Source organism: Podarcis pityusensis, assembly GCF_964106645.2.
Source record: "Podarcis pityusensis genome assembly, chromosome: 10".
In the NCBI taxonomy this organism is placed as follows: Eukaryota; Metazoa; Chordata; class Lepidosauria; order Squamata; family Lacertidae; genus Podarcis; species Podarcis pityusensis.
In genome coordinates, this window is record NC_138035.1 from 5,427,315 (window position 1) to 5,447,189 (window position 19,875).

At 48.0% G+C, this 19,875-nt stretch overlaps 1 protein-coding gene across 1 annotated transcript in view; it reads left to right on the top strand.

Moving 5' to 3' along the window:
- Window positions 1-19,875, top strand: part of KCP (kielin cysteine rich BMP regulator) — a 106,611-nt gene that overhangs the window by 69,212 nt on the left and 17,524 nt on the right. The window contains exons 32-45 of the mRNA XM_081022582.1: window positions 493-666; window positions 1,918-2,097; window positions 2,251-2,521; window positions 2,765-2,847; window positions 4,540-4,710; window positions 6,733-6,826; window positions 8,281-8,454; window positions 9,632-9,714; window positions 10,709-10,829; window positions 14,295-14,377; window positions 16,770-16,869; window positions 17,677-17,765; window positions 17,863-17,965; window positions 18,931-19,073. Coding sequence (XP_080878708.1) covers window positions 493-666; window positions 1,918-2,097; window positions 2,251-2,521; window positions 2,765-2,847; window positions 4,540-4,710; window positions 6,733-6,826; window positions 8,281-8,454; window positions 9,632-9,714; window positions 10,709-10,829; window positions 14,295-14,377; window positions 16,770-16,869; window positions 17,677-17,765; window positions 17,863-17,965; window positions 18,931-19,073 — 1,869 coding nt within the window. The remainder of the gene's footprint in view (window positions 1-492; window positions 667-1,917; window positions 2,098-2,250; window positions 2,522-2,764; window positions 2,848-4,539; window positions 4,711-6,732; window positions 6,827-8,280; window positions 8,455-9,631; window positions 9,715-10,708; window positions 10,830-14,294; window positions 14,378-16,769; window positions 16,870-17,676; window positions 17,766-17,862; window positions 17,966-18,930; window positions 19,074-19,875) is intronic.

The following is a 19,875-nucleotide window of genomic DNA, read 5'->3' on the forward strand; positions in this document are numbered from 1 at the left end:
ATCTCTTCATGCAGGGCAAACTACAGAAATAAATGTCAGGATGAAATAAAATGGGGGACTCAGCTAAATTAGTCAAAAAGCAGTGTTTTGAATGCAGTATTAAACATGCAACACCAGGTGGCGATGGAGAGCAAGGGAAAAAAATCTAAGTGATTTCCCATAGCGGTTTTTTTCTTTTTTAGTCGAATGCGCTATAAACATGCAACATCAGATGGCGCTGGAGAGCAAGAAAAAAATCTAAGTGATTTTCCATAGTGTTTTTTTTTTCCTTTTAACAATTTAATTTCTGACATATTTATAGGGTTGTTGTTTTTTTGCCCCCTGTGTGTAGATCTGCCCTGGGACGGGGAAGCAGGTGTGAGGGCTCCCTATGCACCCATCTCCATGGGGGTCTCCGTGCTTAGCAAAGGGGCTGGACCCTCGGACGCCACCAGGTTTTCCAGGTACCCCACACCTTATACTCAGACTTGGCCCTCTCTCCCCGCTTCCCAGAGAGGCGACGTCTCCTGCGGACCCAAGCTCTGCCCCACGGCCCGATGCCCTCACCCGTCGCGCGACCCTTGCGGCTGCCCCACCTGCGACGCCTGCAGCTTCCACGGGCGAGACTGTCTGGACGGCGAGCGTTTCTCTGACCCCCGGGACCCCTGCAACCAGTGCCAGTGTTCGGTAAGCAGGGGTGCCGGAGGAGAGAGGCGGGAGAAAATAATCTGGGGGGGGGGTTGATACGGAGACTCAAACTAGATTCCCCATTTGTTAGGCCTTCTATTTGGAAATGCGTGGCAGGACGTAGTGCAAAAAGGTCAGAGAGAGGGGTCCCATTAGCACACTCTAAACCACTAAGCCTAGGGCTTGCCGATCAGAAGGTCAGCGGTTCGAATCCCGATGACAGGTTCTTGCTAGTTTTGTGGTCAGACATGAAGCTGACCTCTCTGATGACGGATTTGGCAGGATTTATACCGCAAGGAATTTGGGATAGATGGGAGTTGAGTGGTTTGCCCTCCCCACAACAGTTTGGGAAAGACTTGCTTAATGCTTCACAAACTTGGACACCATCGTATTGATGCTATTATTAGTACTGCAACTGTATTATTGTTATGGGTGGGTATAAATAAATTATTATTATTATTATTATTATTATTATTATTATTATGCCTCCCCTTTCACCCTAAAATCCCAGGGTGGGTTACTACAATTCAAAATACAACAATTTAAGAAACTTGTAGCAAATACAGCCGCAAAGAGTAGCATCTAATAACGATGACATCTGACGAAAGAAGAATGGAGGATGAAATTGATGGACTATGCAGAATTAGATAAACTAACAGGAAGGATTTGAAGCCTGTGGGATCAGAGACTGGAGTAAATTTATGGACTATTTGAAAAGTAATTGTGATGGACAGATTATGCTAGTAGGTTTGCAAGAAGTTTTGTAAGGTGAATTATTTGAAATATTGCAAAAAAGACAATGAGGAGAATTATTAGTTAAAAGTAATTAAAGGCAATATGAAATTAAGAAATGCATAATAAGTGGTAAGAATGGAAAATCATCAGAGGTGTTGACGGAAGTCCAAAAAAATATTGTATAAGATGGGAAGTTCTGTGGTATGAATGTTAATTAATATGTTAAAAACTAATAAAATGCATTTTAAAAAAAATAATAACGATGGCATCTAATGAAAAAGAAACAGGAATTCATACAATTGCTTATATGCTGAATGTTCTCTCCCTCACACACATGGCCAACTGGTACCTCCTCCCTGACTTCGGAGCCGAGAGGCAGTGTGGCCTAGTGGGATGGATTTTATAGGGCACAAATGATGGTCGTCACCAATTCCCGGGGGTAGCCCATCTCTATGAACATTTCTGCAAATGCCCAGGACGTAAACCACAGGGCCATTGTCCCTTCTCTGCCCACAGGCTGGCACCGTGACCTGCTTGCCCGCTCCGTGCCCAGCCGTGCCCTGCCAGAACCCCGTTGTGCCGCCCGGGCAGTGCTGTCCGAAGTGCACAGGCACCTGCCGTTTCCAGGGGCGCCTCTACAAAAGCGGGGAGGCCTTCGGCTCGCCGCAGAACGCCTGCCACACGTGCACTTGCCAGGTGAGTGAGGGCAGAGGGGTTGGCATCTACAGGGGCAGGTGGGCTCCCCTGGCCTCGCTCAGCACCCCCAGTAATGGCAAGGCTGAGCCAAGGAGCCTTCTGCATGCCAAGCAAGTGCCCTAGCCCCTGAGCTGCCTCCCTCCTTCCTCCCAGGCCGAAGTTGTGACTTGCCAACCCAAGCCCTGCCCACAGCAGTGCACCCACCCTCTGCCCCCCGACGCTCCCGCCTGCTGCCCCACCTGCGATGGCTGCCTCCATGAGGGCCAGAAACTTGCCAACCGGCAAGTCTTCACCCCGGCCTCGGACCCTTGCCGGCACTGCAGCTGCCTCCGTGGAAACGTTCTCTGCAGCCCGGTCCTGTGCCCCCAGGCGCCGTGCGCCAGTCCCGTCCGCAAGCCTGGGCAGTGCTGCCCACAATGCCCAGGTAAGCCGCAAAAACCGGTCCCCCGGAATCCGCTTTTATTTGTTGCATCAATGTGCCACCTTCCCCTCCAAGAAATTCCAGGCAGCGTTCCTCCCTGACTCCCCATTTAATCCCCTGGGTCAGGTGGGGATTCGAACCCGCTTCTCCCAGGCCGAAGCATGTCGCCACGCTGGCTCTCAGGTTTGAGGCTGGGGCGGACGAGGGGCTGTAAGCGGACCCCTAACCCACCTGTCTCCCTGACAGTGTGCCAGCACGGAGGCCGCGAATATCCGGAAGGCTCCCAGTGGCTCTCGCCGTCGGATCCGTGTCAGCAGTGCTCCTGCGTGGTGAGATCCTTTGCCCTCCGGTCCCTGCTCCTCACAGAGGGCCATATTCCCTTCCCAGCGACTTTTTGGGGGCCGCAGGCCAATTGGAGGCGGGGCCAGAGGCGAAAGTGGGAGGGGCAACCAAGGGCCTTTGGTGCGGCACTTTATTGCTTCGTCAAACTTAAACACCGCTTGATTATAAGAGAAAGGAAACCTCAAAGTGGTCTGCGAAAAAGGATATGTCAGATTATTATTATGATTATTATTATGATTATTATTATTATATTGAATTTATATACAGTCATACGTCAGGTTACAGGTGCGTCAGGTTGCGTTATTTCGGGTTACTTCCGGGTTTCGGGAGTTGCGCATGCGCAGAAGCACTAAATCGCGCTATGCGCAGAAGTGCCAAATCATAACCCGCGCATGCGCAGATGCGCTGCTGCGGGTTGCAAATGTGCATCCCGCACAGATCACGTTCGCAACCTGAACATCCACTGTACTGCCCTGTACCTGGAGGTTCACCGAATAAAATCAAGATATAAAACCACAAAATGCATAATAAAAATTAAAATAACAACCCAATAGCCCCCCCCCCAAAAAAATTAAGGGCATAGGATGTCAATCAGATCAACCAAAGGCCTGGTTAGAAAGGAACGTTTTTGCCTGGTGCCTAAAGTTGTACAATGAAGGCGCCAGGCTAACTTCCCCGGGGAGAGCAGGAATTAATGAAGCTTCAAGGCTTGCAAGGAGATTTAAGGCTTCCGAAATTAACGAGAGACTAAAAAAACTCGCCTCGGCCGCCTAAACATCTGGTCAGGCTCATCTGAACAAAAATGTTTATTACAGGTGTTGTAAACAAAAATTGCCCTTTTCCCTTATGGGGTATCCAAGAGCCCATATAGAGTCCTTACATAGGTTCCCTATTGGTAGGAGAAGATAACAGAGGCCAACCAGAGAATACTGAGAAGCAAAGCAGCTTGTAAGCCTGATCTTTATTGATCTGTTGCAACAGGGTCCTCACTCACCACACGCAGGAGAGAGGAGGAACCCCGAAAAACCTTATAAAGACTTTTGAAATTGCCACCCTGTAGATCAAGACCACCCCCAGAAACATCGTACATACATCACAGAAAAGGCGGTCTACAACAGAAATTTGAGTGCATTGTTTATCTCCTGTCTGGCGGGTTACCTGTTAATGGTCACTTGATTGGATACCCTGGGGAGCCTGGCCAGTCTTTTGTAATGATAAATACTTAGTTCCTGAGCCAGGTCACAGGCTCACCCTATTCATACACAGACATACCCTTAAGACAGGATTTGTGAAGGAAAAGACAGTGAGGAGGCTTTTCCACTTTGACCTTGCAGAGAAAACATTTGCTCAGTTTAGGAATCAAAATGGCTTCAGGCTGGTCTTCCTGTGCTGATCTATGTACATGCGGTTATGAACAGTACCATATATCTAAGACCTCAAAATTCCTATCACACAGGCACCGAAACAGCAAAACGGATGCCATGCTAAACATAGCTGTCAACGTTTCCCTTTTTTAAAGGGAAATTCCCTTATTCTGAATAGGATTCCTTGCAAGGAAAGGGAAAAGTTGACAGCTATGGCACTAAAAGATTTGGGGGTTGTGTGACATCTGCAGCGGCACGGCTTTTGCGGATTGCAACGGGCAGCTGTGGGCTCAGGCAACCTCCTTCTCCTCACAGGGTGGCGAAACCACATGCGAGTCTCTGCCCTGCGAAGTCCCCCTCTGCTCCCACCCGGCTCTGGGACCCGGGCAGTGCTGCCCTCTCTGCCACGACTGCCTCTTCGAAGGGGAGCGTCATGCCCATGGAGAAGTCTTTAAGGCAGAGTCTTGCCTCCAGTGCAGCTGCCAGGTGAGACACAGGGAACCCTTGTTTGTTGATGGGACCCCCAAGAAGGGCCAGATTTCGGTTTGATGAGGCCCGCAGCTACTGGTGGTCACGGGGCCCTGGATATGTCCAGCTGTCCTTTGCCAACAACAAACGGTCACTGTTTTTTGTGTTTCTGAGCACAATTCAAAGTGTTGGTGCTGATGTTGAAAGGCCTTTCAATGCTCCAATGTGGTTGGAGTATGGATGGTGGCTAACAGATTGCGGTTGAATCCTGACAAGACAGAAGTACAGTTTTGGGGGGACAGGGGGCGGGCGAGTGTGGAGGACTCCCTGGTCCTGAATGGGGCAACTGTGCCCCTGAAGGACCAGGTGCGCAGCCTGGGAGTCATTCTGGACTCACATTTATCCATGGAGGCACAGGTCAGTTCTGTGTCCAGGGCAGCTTTTACCAGCTCCACCTGGTACGCAGGATGAGACCCTATCTGCCCACAGACTGTCTGGCCAGAGTGGTGCATGCTGTGGTTATCTCTCGCTTGGACTACTGCAATGCGCTCTACGTGGGGCTACCTTTGAAGGTGACCTGGAAACTGCAACTAATCCAGAATGCGGCAGCTAGACTGGGGACTGGGGGCGGCCGCTGAGACCATATAACTCTGGTCTTGAAAGACCTACATTGGCTCGCAGTACATTTCCGAGTACAATTCAAAGTGTTGGTGCTGACCTTTAAAGCCCTAAATGGCCTTGGTCCAGTATACCTGAAGGAGCGTCTCCCCCATCATTCTGCCGGGACACTGAGGTCCAGCTCCAAGGGCCTTCTGGTGGTTCCCTCCCTGCAAGAAGCCAAGTTACAGGGAACCAGGCAGAGGGCCTTCTCGGTGGTGGCACCCACCCTGTGGAACGCCCTCCCACTAGATGTCAAGGAAATAAGCAACTATCTGACTTTTAGAAGACATCTGAAGGCAGCCTTCTTTAGGGAAGCTTTTAATGTTTACTAGGTTATTGTATTTTAGTGTTCTGTTGGAAGCCGCCCAGAGTGGCTGGGGAAGCCCAGCCAGATGGGTGGGGTATAAATAATATATTATTATTATTATTATTATTATTATTATTATTATTATTATTTTATTTATTATTATTAAATATATGCTATATGTCTAGTTACAAGTAGGCAGCTGTGTTGGTCTGCTGTAGTCGAAACAAAATAAAAAAATTCCTTCCAGTAGCACCTTAGAGACCAACTAAGTTTGTTATTGGTATGAGCTTTCGTGGCATCAGAGAATAATTAAAAAGTGGGATGGACTGAAGGAATACATGAAAAAATATGGTTCCGGAACTGGAATATTAATAGATAGTGTGTAAAATGTGCAGGGGTAAGCAAGGGTATAATAAAAAAATCCATTGAATAATTATGAAACTACAACAACACAGCAAGAAAACACGCTGATTCCCGGGCTGGATTGAGAAGGCGATTGGGCCGGATCCGGCCCATGGGCCTTAGGTTGCCTCCCCCTGTGCTATATGGTAATTGATGGACCTGATAGGTATCTAAAGCCATTTGCACATCACGAAAATATGTATTTTATCAAAGTAATTGTTGAACTGAAATACAATTAAGAAGAAGTATATCAATAGTGAAATAATTACCGTATTTTTTGCTCTATAAGACTCACATTTTCCCTCCTAAAAAGTTAGGGGAAATGTGTGTGCGTCTTATGGAGCGAATCCAGGCTGCGCAGCTATCCCAGAAGCCAGAACAGCAAGAGGGATTGCTGCTTTCCCTGCCCAGCGATCCCTCTTGCTGTTCTGGCTTCTGAGATTCAGAATATATTTTTTCTTGTTTTCCTCCTCCAAAAACTAGGTGCGTCTTGTGGTCTGGTGCGTCTTATAGAGCGAAAAATACGGTACTAAGCTCTAACTTCAAATGTGCACACAGTCTGGGTGGGGCAATTCGGAGTGACCCGCCAATGGGGTGGGCATCAAGGGGCGTGCGGGTGCCAGGGGCATGGGGGGGAAGATCTGACCCTCTTGCCTTTCCCCCTTTTGCAGGAGGGGAACGTCCGCTGCGAGATGATCCAGTGCCCCCTGACCACCTGCTCCCACCCCGTGACGGAGCCTGGGGTCTGCTGCCCCCGCTGCAAAGGTGATATTGGAAGATGACTGTCCTATCTCCTCTCAGTATCCTCTTTCCCAGGCTAAACATACCCGGCTCCTTCAACCGTTCCTCATCAGGCTTGATTTCCTTGATCATCTTGGTCGCCCTCCTCTGCACACCTTAAACTGGGGTGCCCAGAACTGGACACAATTTCCCAGGAAGGATCTGACCAAGATGGAATAGAATGGGACAAGGACTTCCCTTGATCTGGACACTAGACTTCTGTTGACGCAGCCTAGAATCACATTAGCCTTTTTTGCTGCTGCATCACGTGGTTGCCATTTGATAACTGACAGTTTCTCCAGTTGGGTGGTATTTAGCATTCCCAAAACAAGGAAAGATTGGACTCTGATTAATAGAATACACATGAGGCTTGACCAGCAAGACTCTGGGAGGAGTGCGTATAATAATTCTCTCCATCCCTTGGCCCAGGTCATTTTATTCACAAAAGAACTTTTTACACAGTGTTCGTAAGAACCAATCAGATTTCCTCTGAGCATTTCAAAAACCCCATGTGGGACAAAGACAGATCAGAAGAAATTCTTTTAACTACAAAGAAAGTATTTCCTACTTGAGCATGCATATGTAGTTCAGAGTAAATAAAATGGGAATGAAAGGAGGAATGCATTCAGCAAAACCCCGGAGGTCATAAACAGGAGAGGAAGGATGGCAGTATTTACCATCTCCTTGTGAACTCTCTTCCTGGCCCTTAAAGGTAAAGGGACCCCTGACCATTAGGTCCAGTCATGGCCGACTCTGGGCTTGCGGCGCTCATCTTGCTTTAGTGGCCGAGGGAGCCGGCGTACAGGTTCCGGGTCATGTGGCCAGCATGACTAAGCCACTTCTGGCAAACCAGAGCTGCACATGGAAACGCCGTTTACCTTCCCGCCGGAGCGGTACCTATTTATCTACTTGCACTTTGATGTGCTTTCGAACTGCTAGGTTGGCAGGAGCAGGGACCGAGCAACGGGAGCTCACCCCGTCGCAGGGATTCGAACCGCTGACCTTCTGATCGGCAAGCCCAAGAGGCCACAGCGCCACCCGCGTCCCCTCCTGGCCCTTAAGATCTATCTAAAGATTAAACTACATCAAAGCTACCTTCTATCTTTATGACCCAGGATGCCTGGGGGAGCAACTGGTCTGTGATTTAGAGTGCTTATACGTGCCTGTCAGGCAGAGAAAATGGGCAGTAGAGAAAATGGGGCAGAGATGCAGAGGCTTGTGGGATTTGATCAGAAATTATTGTCAATGAATGAAGCCCAGTCAACGCCATGCTTTCATCGCGGACGCAATGGCTTGCTCCATATTTCATAATTCCTCATAGCAATCCCACCTGCCCACAACACCGCCACGACTCGAGATATTTGGGGCACTAAGGGGCGGCTGAGAAGGGGTGTGGGTGCAGTCGTGAGCCTGACGCCCTCCCTCGCCCCTTCCCGCAGGCTGCGTGTATGAGGGCCGCGAGCGAGAGGACGGGAGCAGCTGGTTCTCCTCTTCCGTGCCCTGCATGGTGTGCATGTGCACGGAGGGCGTGGCCAGCTGCGCCGAGATCGCCTGCATCAGCTCCTGCATCAACCACATCGAGGTGCCCGGGGAGTGCTGCCCGCTGTGCACAGGTATGGCATGGCGGCCTTGGCAAGGAGGGGCACAGGAGGGGGCGGGAGATGGATTGCCAGGGGCTCTCCAGGGACGGAGCGGTACCCCCATGGGGAAAGGTGTCGGCGTAGGGGGGGCTTTTTAGCGGCGAGATTTGTAAAATTATTCATGAAAATCCCTGAAACGAGAAGTAATCGACTAGAAATATTACCTTGTGGAAATAAACTAAATAATAAAAATCGAAAAGTTTAAGGGAAAAATAGAAATTAAAAAAATTGAACAAAGCCTTAATTAACGGGATGCCGGCTACAAACCTCGTTTCACTGAACTATTCAGTTTCCTCAGTTAAAGACTTAACATCAGCAGTAACATCTAGACCATGGGAGCGTTTCAGCCCTGTTCTTGAGTTTGTTTAAAATCTAAAACAGCTTATCTTGTATTCCTTTCTTTGAATTTGTGCCATTTAGGTCTTTTAAACCTTCTTGTAAAAGCAGCACTAGAATTTTCACAGCTGAGTCCTCAACTCTTTATTACTGTGCTTTGCTTCCTTCAAGTTGGGCTTTGTATAAAACTTGCCATTTAGGTTTTCAAACACTTTTTTGTAAATTCAGTATTAGAAACTGTACCTTTGAGTCCTCAATCCTTTATTACTGCGCTTTGCTTTACCTCGGTCGAGCTAGGATTATAATACTTTAGAATTTTTTGGGAGTTCTACCCCCTGTTTTGAATTTTGGTCATTTAAGGTTTATGATTTTTCTATTTCCTTTGAGGAAACTGAATAGTTCAGTGAAACAAGGTTTGTAGCCGGCATCCCATTAATTAAGGCTTTGTTCAATTTTTAGGCTTTTCTAACTTTTCCCCTTAAACTTTCGATTTTTATTATTTAGTTTATTTCCACAAGATTTTCATTCGTTTTGTGACTGTCTTTTTTCTACTTGTAAAATTATTCATAGCATGGTGAAAGTGAGGAGAGCTTTCACCCTTCTCTCCTAACGCCAGAACTTGTGAAGATGAATTTCCCAAAATGGGTAAAAATGTCTGGGGAAGTGTAGAATTTTCGGCAAATGTCTTAAAAAATAAAAATGCTCTTTTTGGAGATTTTGGCCATAAAAACAACACCAACTCGACTTTTGCACCCGGATTTTCACTTTTTGAAATATGGCAAGCCTCAAATAACCCTGGCCTCCCCTTTCCCAGATTGCACTTACGAGGGCCAGGCGTACGGGCCGGGCGAGAGTTTCCAGCCGGGACAAGACCCCTGCGAAATCTGTACCTGTGAGGTGAGCAGCCTGGTTCTCGGAGGATTGCGGGTTGGGCTAGATGACCTCTGGAGGACCCTTCCGATTGAACGGTCATAGAATTTAATGACTTCCATACCAGGGAGGCAGGAGAGGCGAGACCTTGCCCGCCTGGCGTTGTGACTGGGTGGCGCTGATTTTGAAACCCTGATGTCTCTTGGAAACTGTCAGCAGAGAGCCCTTTCTCTTGTGAGTTTCCTCTTAGAAGTTTCAGTTTCCATTTCCCCAGAATGAATTTGCATTTCTCAAGCACCCTCTGCAGTCCTTGCACAGAAGCTGCTAAGTCCCAGCTATGTCAGCAATGTCTAGGTAACACGATGACCATGTACATACGCAATAGACAATCTTTATAGAATTCCTTCAAACCATAACAAGTCCAAAATGAAATCTTTAGTCTCAAAGTCTCTGGAAATCTTAAAATGAAGCGAGGTACCAGACTTTGTACGATGAAACACAAGCTGTGTGAAGCTTTGTGTCTTCAGCAAATATGATGTCCAACACTGAACAGTGATTCCGGATATTGACAACTGTTTCGTAGAATTCTTCGTCAGCGTGGTGGGAGGATATAGAATTGCTTTGTAAACCCATCTTATTTCGAATGAATGTGTGTAAATGAAAATGAAAATATCAAATGCTGTGGAACAGTGTGACTACATTATTACACGAGCACTGTCACAGAGCATTTGATATTTTCATTTACATACATTCATTGCATGTATTATCTGAAGGCAGCCCTGAATGATAAAACATTCTAAAATCATTTCATTACAAAATGAAATGCAATAATAAGTTAAAAGCAGGCTCCGGTTATAACCGCTGCGGAAGGATGTTGTATTCACCTCCTGGTGGAACAGAAAAGTTTTCAGCAGGCGCCTGCTGAATCTCTAGTGGCAGGGAGTTCCGCAGGGCTGAAGGCCGACAACACTTAAAGGCGCAGAAGGGGCCTGGGCTGATTCTCTTCTGCTTCCTTCCCCAGCTGATGTCCGACGGGGAACAACATCTGCAGTGCTACCGCAAGCAGTGCCCCAGTCTGCTGGATTGCCCCCGGGAACAGATCCAGGCGCCGGGCGCCGGGCACTGCTGCCCAACCTGCGCACGTGAGTCTCACCCCTAATCTGCACCCCAAGCCTGAGCAGGAGCAAAGTGGGGATCGTCCCTCTCTGAATCTGTTCCCCTTGCGCTTCCAGGGGCACAGACAAGGAAGATAAACGGTTTTCCATTTGTCTTGTGCAAACTCAGCTCTCCAGATGTTTTGAGACTACAATTCCCATCATCCCTGTTAGCTAGGGATCATGGGAGTTGTAGTCCCAAAACATCTGGAGGGCCAAGTTGGCCTGTGCCTGGTCTTGTGCAATCTCCGGCTTGGGGTTTTTTTTGCTGAAAGCGGAGGTATAAACCAGCCTCTGCTACCTGGGCCAGTGCTAGGCGCTTTGAACTACAACTCCCTCCATCCCCAGCCGGCTGGAGAGCACCTGGTCCGGGAAGGCTGGTGTCAACACACCCTTTTAAAAAGTGGGTCGTTTCCCTTTTCCTTATAGGGAAAGCCTGTAAATAGAGTCTTTAAGTAGGTTCCCTATTGGTAAGAGAAAATAACAGAGGCCGAGGCTGAAGTTGATGAATCAGATAAATTAGATAAATTAGAATTAGGTAAATTAACAGGAAGGATTCAAAACCTGCAGGATCAGAGATTCTTAGAAGGCTGGAGTAAATATTTGAACTGTTTGAAAAGTAACTGTGATAAACAGATCACACTAGTAGGACTGCAAGAAGTTTTGTAAGGTGGATTATTTGAAACATTGCAAGAAAGACTGTGAAGAGAGTTATTAGTTAAGGATAATTAAATGTAATATAGAAATTAAGAAATGCATAATAAGTGATAAATCATCAGAGGTGTTGATGGAAGTCTAAAAATATTGTATAAGATGAGAAGTTATGTTGTATGACTGTTGGAACTGATATGTCAAAAAATTAATAAAAGTGGAGAGAGAGAGAGAGAGAGAGAGAGAGAGAGAGAGAGAGAGAAAATAACAGAGGCCAACCAGAGAATATTGAGAAGCAAAGTGGCTAGTAAGCCTGATCTTTATTAAACTGTTGCAACAGGGTCCTCACTCACCATACGCAGGAGGGAGGTGGAACCCAGAACAATGGTGCGCAAGCCCTTATATAGACTTTTGAAATTGCCCACCCTGTAGCCCAAGACCACCCCCAAAAACATCATACATCATACATACATCTACATACATCTACAGCCGAAATCCTATCTGCCAGGGTACCTGATAATGGTCACTGATTGGATTACCTGGGCAGCCTGGCCATTTTTTTGTGATGGCATGCCCCGCGGAGGACCTTAAGGTCCACAAATGACAACGTTTTGGAGGTCCCAAGCCGCGAGGTGGTTAGATTGGTCTCAACTAGGGCCAGGGCCTTTTCAGTACTGGCCCTGACTTGGTGGAACGCTCTGTCCCAAGAGACCAGGGCCGTGCGGGACTTGACATCTTTCCACAGGGCCTGCAAGACAGAGCTGTTCCGCCTGGCCTTTGGTTTGGACTTGGTCTGACTCTTATGTTTCCCTTCCCTTATGGTTTTGATCTATGGGCTACTTTTAAAATGAGGCTGCATTTTAAATTGTATTTTAACCCGTATTTTTAATTGTTCCCCCCCTTCCCCTCCCCTATTATGTTTTTATTGTGATTTTACTGGTGTTAGCTGCCCTGAGCTGGTGTGGGCGGAGTATAAATATAATTTATTATTGTTATTGTTATTATTATTATTATTATTATTATTAGTTCTTGAATCCAGGTCACAAGCTCACCCTATTAATACACAAATATGCCCTTAAGACAGGTAAGCAAAAGACTATAGAGAGGATTTCCTATTTCCTTCCCCCTTGCAGAGAAATATTTGAGGTCAATTTGTGAGAGTCCAAATGACTTCAGGATTGCTCTCCTGTACCATTTTAGACACATGGTTTAAATACGTATGTGTTTGGCTTGTAAATTTATGAACACTTATTATATATTTGGGACCTTGGAATTCTTATAACAGGAGCATCGGATGGTGAAGAGAAGGCAAGAGGGAAAGAAAGGGAGAGCGTTGTCCGGGGTTGGGATGGATGACCCACAGGGTCCCTTTAAATGCCACGATCCTGTAATTTTGTGAACCGCAGCCCAGACAGGGAAACGACGAAAGAAATTTGCCAAAATTGCCGTATTTTTCACTCCATAAGACGCACCTGCCCATAAGGCGCACCTAGTTTTTAGAGGAGGGGAAAAAAAATATTCTGAACGAAACAGTGTATGTATGGTTTTTGTGGTTCATGCTGTGGCCACAGACATGATATGTCATTTGACGGTGAGTTTGGGGTAGCCCAATGCAAAAATCCTGAGGATCCATGTGGATCCGTGCTTTGCGCCATTGCAGCCCCACACAACAGTGGGTGGGTGGTTTTTTTGTGCAGGCTGTAGCCATGGACATGCTATGTCATCTGACGGTGAATTTGGGGTGACCCAATGCAAAAATCCTGAGGCTCCATGGGCTTTTACCTCCCCCCTCCCAGGCAGCCTCCTTTATCTCTAGCGTCCCTTATCTCTCTCCCCGATCGGCAAACGATCAGCGGATTTGTTTCAACACCCCCTTCCCTCTTTCCAAAAAAAAGAGGACAATCTGCTTTTTGCCCCTGGGCAGTTCGGCTCCAGGGACCACGCATTCACTCCATAAGACGCACAGACATTTCCCCTTACTTTTTAGAAGGGAAAAAGTGCATCTTATGCAGCAAAAAATACGGTAAGTTTCGCCCTCTGAAATGACACATTCTGCAGGCGGAGCAGGGGCTGCTTTAGGCAAACCCGCCGTTCCTTGCCTCTCCAACCCTCCACCCACAGCAGGACTCGGGTTCAAATCCCACTCTGCCATGAGGCTCACTGAGTGACCTTCGGAGGGCCTGAACTACCTCACAGGGACATTGTGGGGATTAAACGAGCAACGAGAGAAACTGCCACATTCAGGCGGAATAAGAGTGTGCGACTCTTCATCCCAGGGTTGCGGGTTCGAGTTCCGGTTGGGCAAAAGATTCCTGCATTGCAGCGGGTTGGACTAGATGACCCACGGGGTCCCTGCCAATTTACGATTCTGTGATTAATGTGATATGGGCGGACGGATGGATATATTGATCATTGCAGCCTGCCTGAAGAGATGCAAAGTGCTTGGAGCGTTTGGGCAAAGCGCTTTTTGAAAACAAGTCCCAATTGTTTCTTTGCGGCCTCCTTTCTGCTTTCTTTTTTAAAAAAACAATTTTTTTTAAATTTTCCACAGTGATAACACAAGCCGCAAAGCCAAATGATACACAAAAACAAAAAAAGAAAAAGAAAAAAGAAGACAGGAAAAAAAGGGGGAACAATAAACAGATAAACAATAACAACAAACTTACTTCTTCACAAATCCAACCTTTTCAACATCTTGGTTGACTTCCTCAAATCCCTCCCTTCTTTGTAATTAAAAGGAACAGCTTTCCAATATCATTATTAAACTAATATCATTATTAAACATTTCTGCTTTTTTTGCAGAGGCACTTAGCAACTGCACTTCCACCCTGGTGGGCAACGAGGTCCAAGCCACCGACGAGCCCTGCTACACCTGCCAGTGCAAGGTGAGCTTCGCCAGGTGACCCGCGCATAGCTGTCAACTTACGGATTTGAAAATAAGGAATCAGCAGCCAAAATAAGGGATCAACAATTACTTTGATAAAATACATATTTTGTTGCGTGCAAATGGCTTTAGATACCTATTAGGTCCTATAAGTTACCGTATAGCATATATTCAACACAAAAAAACAGCAACAATTTGTTGTTGTCAAAGGGCAGCTGGACATATAAAGGGCCCAATTACCCTCAGTAATTTAGGGCCTCATCAAACCTAAAACCAACCCTGATAGGGTCTGTCATTTTAGGGGGTGAAACTCAAATTTTGCAAACTTCTTCAGCAAAAGGCCTTAAAAATATGCTTTTGGGTGTGAGAAATTCAAACCTGCTATTATTTTTGTGACTGGACAACGTTTACCTTCTGAAAATGCCAGGCAATGCTTAATAATCATCATCATCATCATAATAGTAATAATATAACTGCAAGTATCTGGCAATCATTTTAAATGATTGCAATTTTACACACAGCTGGACATAGAAAGGGCCCCATTACCTTCAGTAGCTTATTTAAGGGACATCATCAATAAGGGACAGCAGCGGGACATGGCGCTGGGATAAGGGACTGTCCCGCCAAATAAGGGACGCTTGACAGCTATGGACCCGCGCCAGGCGAAAATGAGGCATTGCATGGCGCCGCAGGGCGCAGGAATCTCACGACTTGTTCCTGCCTCCTCCGACCGAGGTGAAAGGAGAGAAAGCAAAGCCCTTTTGTGAGGGATACGCATGGAGCTGTAATGGGAGGAGCTGGGTACCCCACCTTCCTTTCTGGGCAAACTTTGGGGGTGGGCAGAATCCTGGGAACTCTAGTTTGCCTCCCGGAACTACAATTCCCAACGCCCTTCACAAACGGCCGTTCTCAGGATACTTTGGGAGGGAACCGCGTGGGCTTTGAACATACAGCACAGAATCGACCTCAGCCTCTTTTTTTAAATAAATAAATAATTTTTATTGATTTTTCCGATAAAAACAGCCCATCAACAGATCCACATCATAATCCAATTAAAAACAATAAGCTAAATTTATTATTATTATTTATTTCATTTTATTACATATAAACAATTTGAAATTGGGGGGGGGGGTTAAAAAAAAAGCCGAAATTTTAAAAAATGACCAAATTACAGTCCGAATTGTTAATTATTAATTTTCCCGGGCTCCCCATAGTCTGGACCTCTGAAGAATATCTCTGATATCTTCGTCCCTGCCTCTTCTCGTTGTTTTCATGTTTTCCACATTCTGATCTTAACGCTTTAAGCGACCTGAGCCTCTTGCCTCGATGAAGCTGAAGGTTGGAAGAGTCAGGACAGACATTTGCGCAATGCAGAGTTAGACTGCGGAACTCCCTCCCACAGTAGGCAGCACCTAGAAGGCTTTGAAAGAGGATTGGATGGATTCAGGGAGGAAAAGAGGGCTGGTGACTAGCCAAAATGGCTATGCTCTGGCTGCTGAATCTCGGTTGCTGGAAAGCGTTGCTCTTGTGTTCAAATCCTGCTTGTGAGCTTCCCATAATGGGCTGAAATATACTCGGAGTCGAGTGTGGATTTCATGCTCTTTTTTTGGCTCATAGTGGTGAGGAGAAATGGAAGTTCCGCTGAAATGTCTGCTTTATATACATTATTTACACAATGGGCCCCACGTGATTGGCTAATTCCAGGATTCTCCTGTAGGCCAATCAGGTTGCGGATTCACTTCCACCTGGAGTTGGATTGGGTGGCTCCTGCGGACCAATCAGACTGCTGCATTCTGGATCCTATTGTTCTAGGACCAATCAGACGGCTGCATTCTGGATCCTATTGTTCTAGGACCAATCAGACTGCTGCATTCTGTATCCTATTGTTCTAGGACCAATCAGACTGCTGCATTTTGGATCCTGTTGTTCTAGGACCAATCAGATGGCTGCATTTTGGATCCTATTGTTCTAGGACCAATCAGACGGCTGCATTCTGGATCCTATTGTTCTAGGACCAATCAGACTGCTGCATTCTGGATCCTATTGTTCTAGGACCAATCAGACGGCTGCATTTTGGATCCTATTGTTCTAGGACCAATCAGACTGCTGCATTCTGGATCCTATTGTTCTAGGACCAATCAGACGGCTGCATTCTGGATCCTGTTGTTCTAGGACCAATCAGATGGCTGCATTTTGGATCCTGTTGTTCTAGGACCAATCAGATGGCTGCATTTTGGATCCTATTCAACTCAGTACATAACATGGGCATTGGGAAGAGGGCTCTTTTTACTCTCTTATGTTAAGTCCTCTGAGATCTCTACAACACACACACACACACACACACACACTCCGCCTCTGATCTCCCAGCTCAGCTGTTGTCTGTTTCCACGCAGGACCTGACCTGGGTTTGTGTACACCAAGTCTGCCCGGCGCTGAGCTGCCCCACGGCGGAGCGTTTCACTCCGCACGGAGCCTGTTGCCCCATCTGCGATGGTGAGGTCTCTCCCTCCCTCCCCGCTCTCTGATTTCCACCCCCCCCCCCCACACACACACCTATCCAAAGCTTTCTTCTGGAGGGACAGGCCACCCAGACGGACTCGCCACACCCTAGCGAGGGCTGACCTGGAGCCTGGAGGTGGGTGGGGTGGATTAAGGTTGGGTGGCATCTCTCTGGCAAAACCCCACAAATACCAGTGTCGGGGAGTTCCCCTGATTTTCATCTCCCCCGGTCCAGCAAGCACAGATTTCTGCCTCGTACACCAGCTTGACCAGACCTGCCAGATAACCCTGAAGCACACACATAGTCATATCTCCTTCCCTTCCCTTCCCTCATTTCTTCCTTTCTTCCCTCCCTCCCTTGTTCCTTCCTTCCTTCCTTCCTTCCTTCCTTCCTTTCTTTCCTCTTCCCTCCCTCCCTTCCTTTCCCCCTCCCTCCCTCCCTTCCTTCCTTCCTTCCTTCCTTCCTTCCTTCTTCCCTCGTTCCTTCCTTGCTTTCTTCCCTTTTCCCTCCCTTCCTTTCTTCCTTCCTTCCTCCCTCCCTCCTTCCCTTCCCTCCCTCCCTCCTTTCCTTCCTTCCTTCCTTTCTTTCTTCCCTCTTCCCTCCCTCCCTCCCTTCCTTTCCTCCTCCCTCCCTCCCTCCCTCCCTCATTCCTCCAACCCTTCCTTCCTTCCTTCCTTCCCTCTTCCCTCCCTCCTTTCCTTCCTTCCTTCCCTCCTTTTCCAAGTCCCCCCCAGCTCCCCCTGACTTGAGCCCAGTGGTGTCCCGCTTATTCCTCCCTAACGCTCCCCCCCTTTTTTCAGAGTGTGTGATTGAGGTCGAGGGGCGACGCGTGTCTGACGGGGAGACCTGGAAAGACAGTGCGGACAACTGTGTCTCCTGTTCGTGCAACGTGAGTCCTGGGGGGGGGGGGCAGGGGAGAGATCTGCCAAGGCCCCCCTGGCAACCGTGAACATCCTTTAATCTTTCCATCTTTCCTTGATGCGCAGCTGGGCCACGTGGAGTGCCACATCCAGGAATGCTTGCCCCTCGTGTGCCAAGACGGACTGGCAAAGTTGCAAGTGCCCGGGGAGTGCTGTGCCAAGTGCCAAGGTAGGAGCTGGGTGGCTCAGCTGTTCAAAGCATGTCAGTGTGATAAAATCTGCAAAGCGAGAAGCCAGGACATCTCTTAGGGATTATAGGCGCAGAAATCCCAAAATTGGTAGAGTTGTAACAGCAGCAGCTAGGATTCTATATGTACCCAGCCAGATGGGTGGGGTACAAATAATAAATTGTTGTCGTTGTTGTTGTTGTTTAGTCGTTTAGTCGTTTAGTTGTGTCCGACTCTTCGTGACCCCTGGACCAGAGCATGCCAGGCACTCCTGTCTTCCACTGCCTCCCGCAGTTTGGTCAAACTCATACTGGTAGCTTCTAGAACACTGTCCCACCATCTCGTCCTCTGTCGTCCCCTTCTCCTTGTGCCCTCCATCTTTCCCAACATCAGGGTCTTTTCCAGGGATTCGTCTCTTCTCATGAGGTGGCCAAAGTCTTGGAGCCTCAGCTTCAGGATCTGTCCTTCCAGTGAGCACTCAGGGCTGGTTTCCTTCAGAATGGAGAGGTTGGAGCTTATTGCAGTCCATGGGACTCTCAAGAGTCTCCTCCAGCACCAGAATTCAAAAGTCTCCATTCTTCGGCGATCAGCCTTCTTTATGGTCCAGCTCTCACTTCCATACATCACTACTGGGAAAACCATAGCTTGAACTATATGGACCTTTGTATCCGTCAATTTGGCCAGTTCCAAATATTCACATAATTTACATAACCATTCCTCTTTGGTTGGTACCTGGTTACCCTTCCAGTACTTAGCCACCAAGATTCTCGCCGCTGATATCGCGTACAGAAAGAATTTAGTATTTCCTCTAGAAATATCACTATTCAGTATTCCCAAAAGGTATGTCTCTGGTCTTTTGCTATGTGGAGTTCTTAGTAACCTTTTTATTTCTTCGTGGATCGTGTCCCAGAATGGGTGCCTTCTCCACAGGCGTGAGCTGACCGCCCTTCCTCTCTGTTCTCCCCAGACCCAAGCGCCACCTGCACCCACCAAGGCCAGACCTTCAAGTCCAACGACCACTGGCAGGTGGACGAGTGCACGGTCTGCACATGTGTGTCTGGAGAGGTGCACTGCCGGAACGAGCGCTGCCCACCCGCTGCCTGCGCCGCTGTGAGTCGATAGGGTAGGGGGGAGATTCATCCAGCCCTTGGAAGGCCATGGCGGGGTCTTCGCTCCATGAGCCGCTGTCTGAGGATCGCCGCTGGTGGGTGGAGAGAACCAATGCTCTTTTCAATGCTCCAATGCAGTTGGAGGATGGATGGCGGCTTACAGATTGAGGTTGAATCCTGACAGGACAGAAGTACTGTTTTTGGGGGACAGGAGGCGGGCAGGTGTGGAGGGTTCCCTGGTCTTGAATGGGGTAACTGTGCCCCTGAAGGACCAGGGGCGCAGCCTGGGAGTCATTCTGGACTCACAGCTGTCCATGGAGGCGCAGGTCAGTTCTGTGTCCAGGGCAGCTCCATCTGGTACGCAGGATGAGACCCTGCCTGCCCGCGGACTGTCTCGCCAGAATGGTGCATGCTCTGGTTATCTCTCGCTTGGACTACTGCAACGCTCTCTGCGTGGGGCTACCTTTGAAGGTGACCCGGAAAGTACACCTAATCCAGAATGCGGCAGCTAGACTGGGGACTGGGAGTGGCCTCTGAGACCACATAACACTGGTCCTGAAAGACCTACATTGGCTCCCAGTACGTTTCCAAGCACAATTCAAAGTGTTGGTGCTGACCTTGAAAGCCCTAAACGGCCTCCGTCCAGTATATCTGAAGGAGCGTCTCCACCCCCATCGTTCAGCCCGGACACTGAGGTCCAGCTCCGAGGTTCTTCTGGCGGTTCCCTCCCTGCGAGAAGCCAAGTTACAGGGAACCAGGCAGAGGGCCTTCTCGGTGGTGGTGCCCGCCCTGTGGAACGCCCT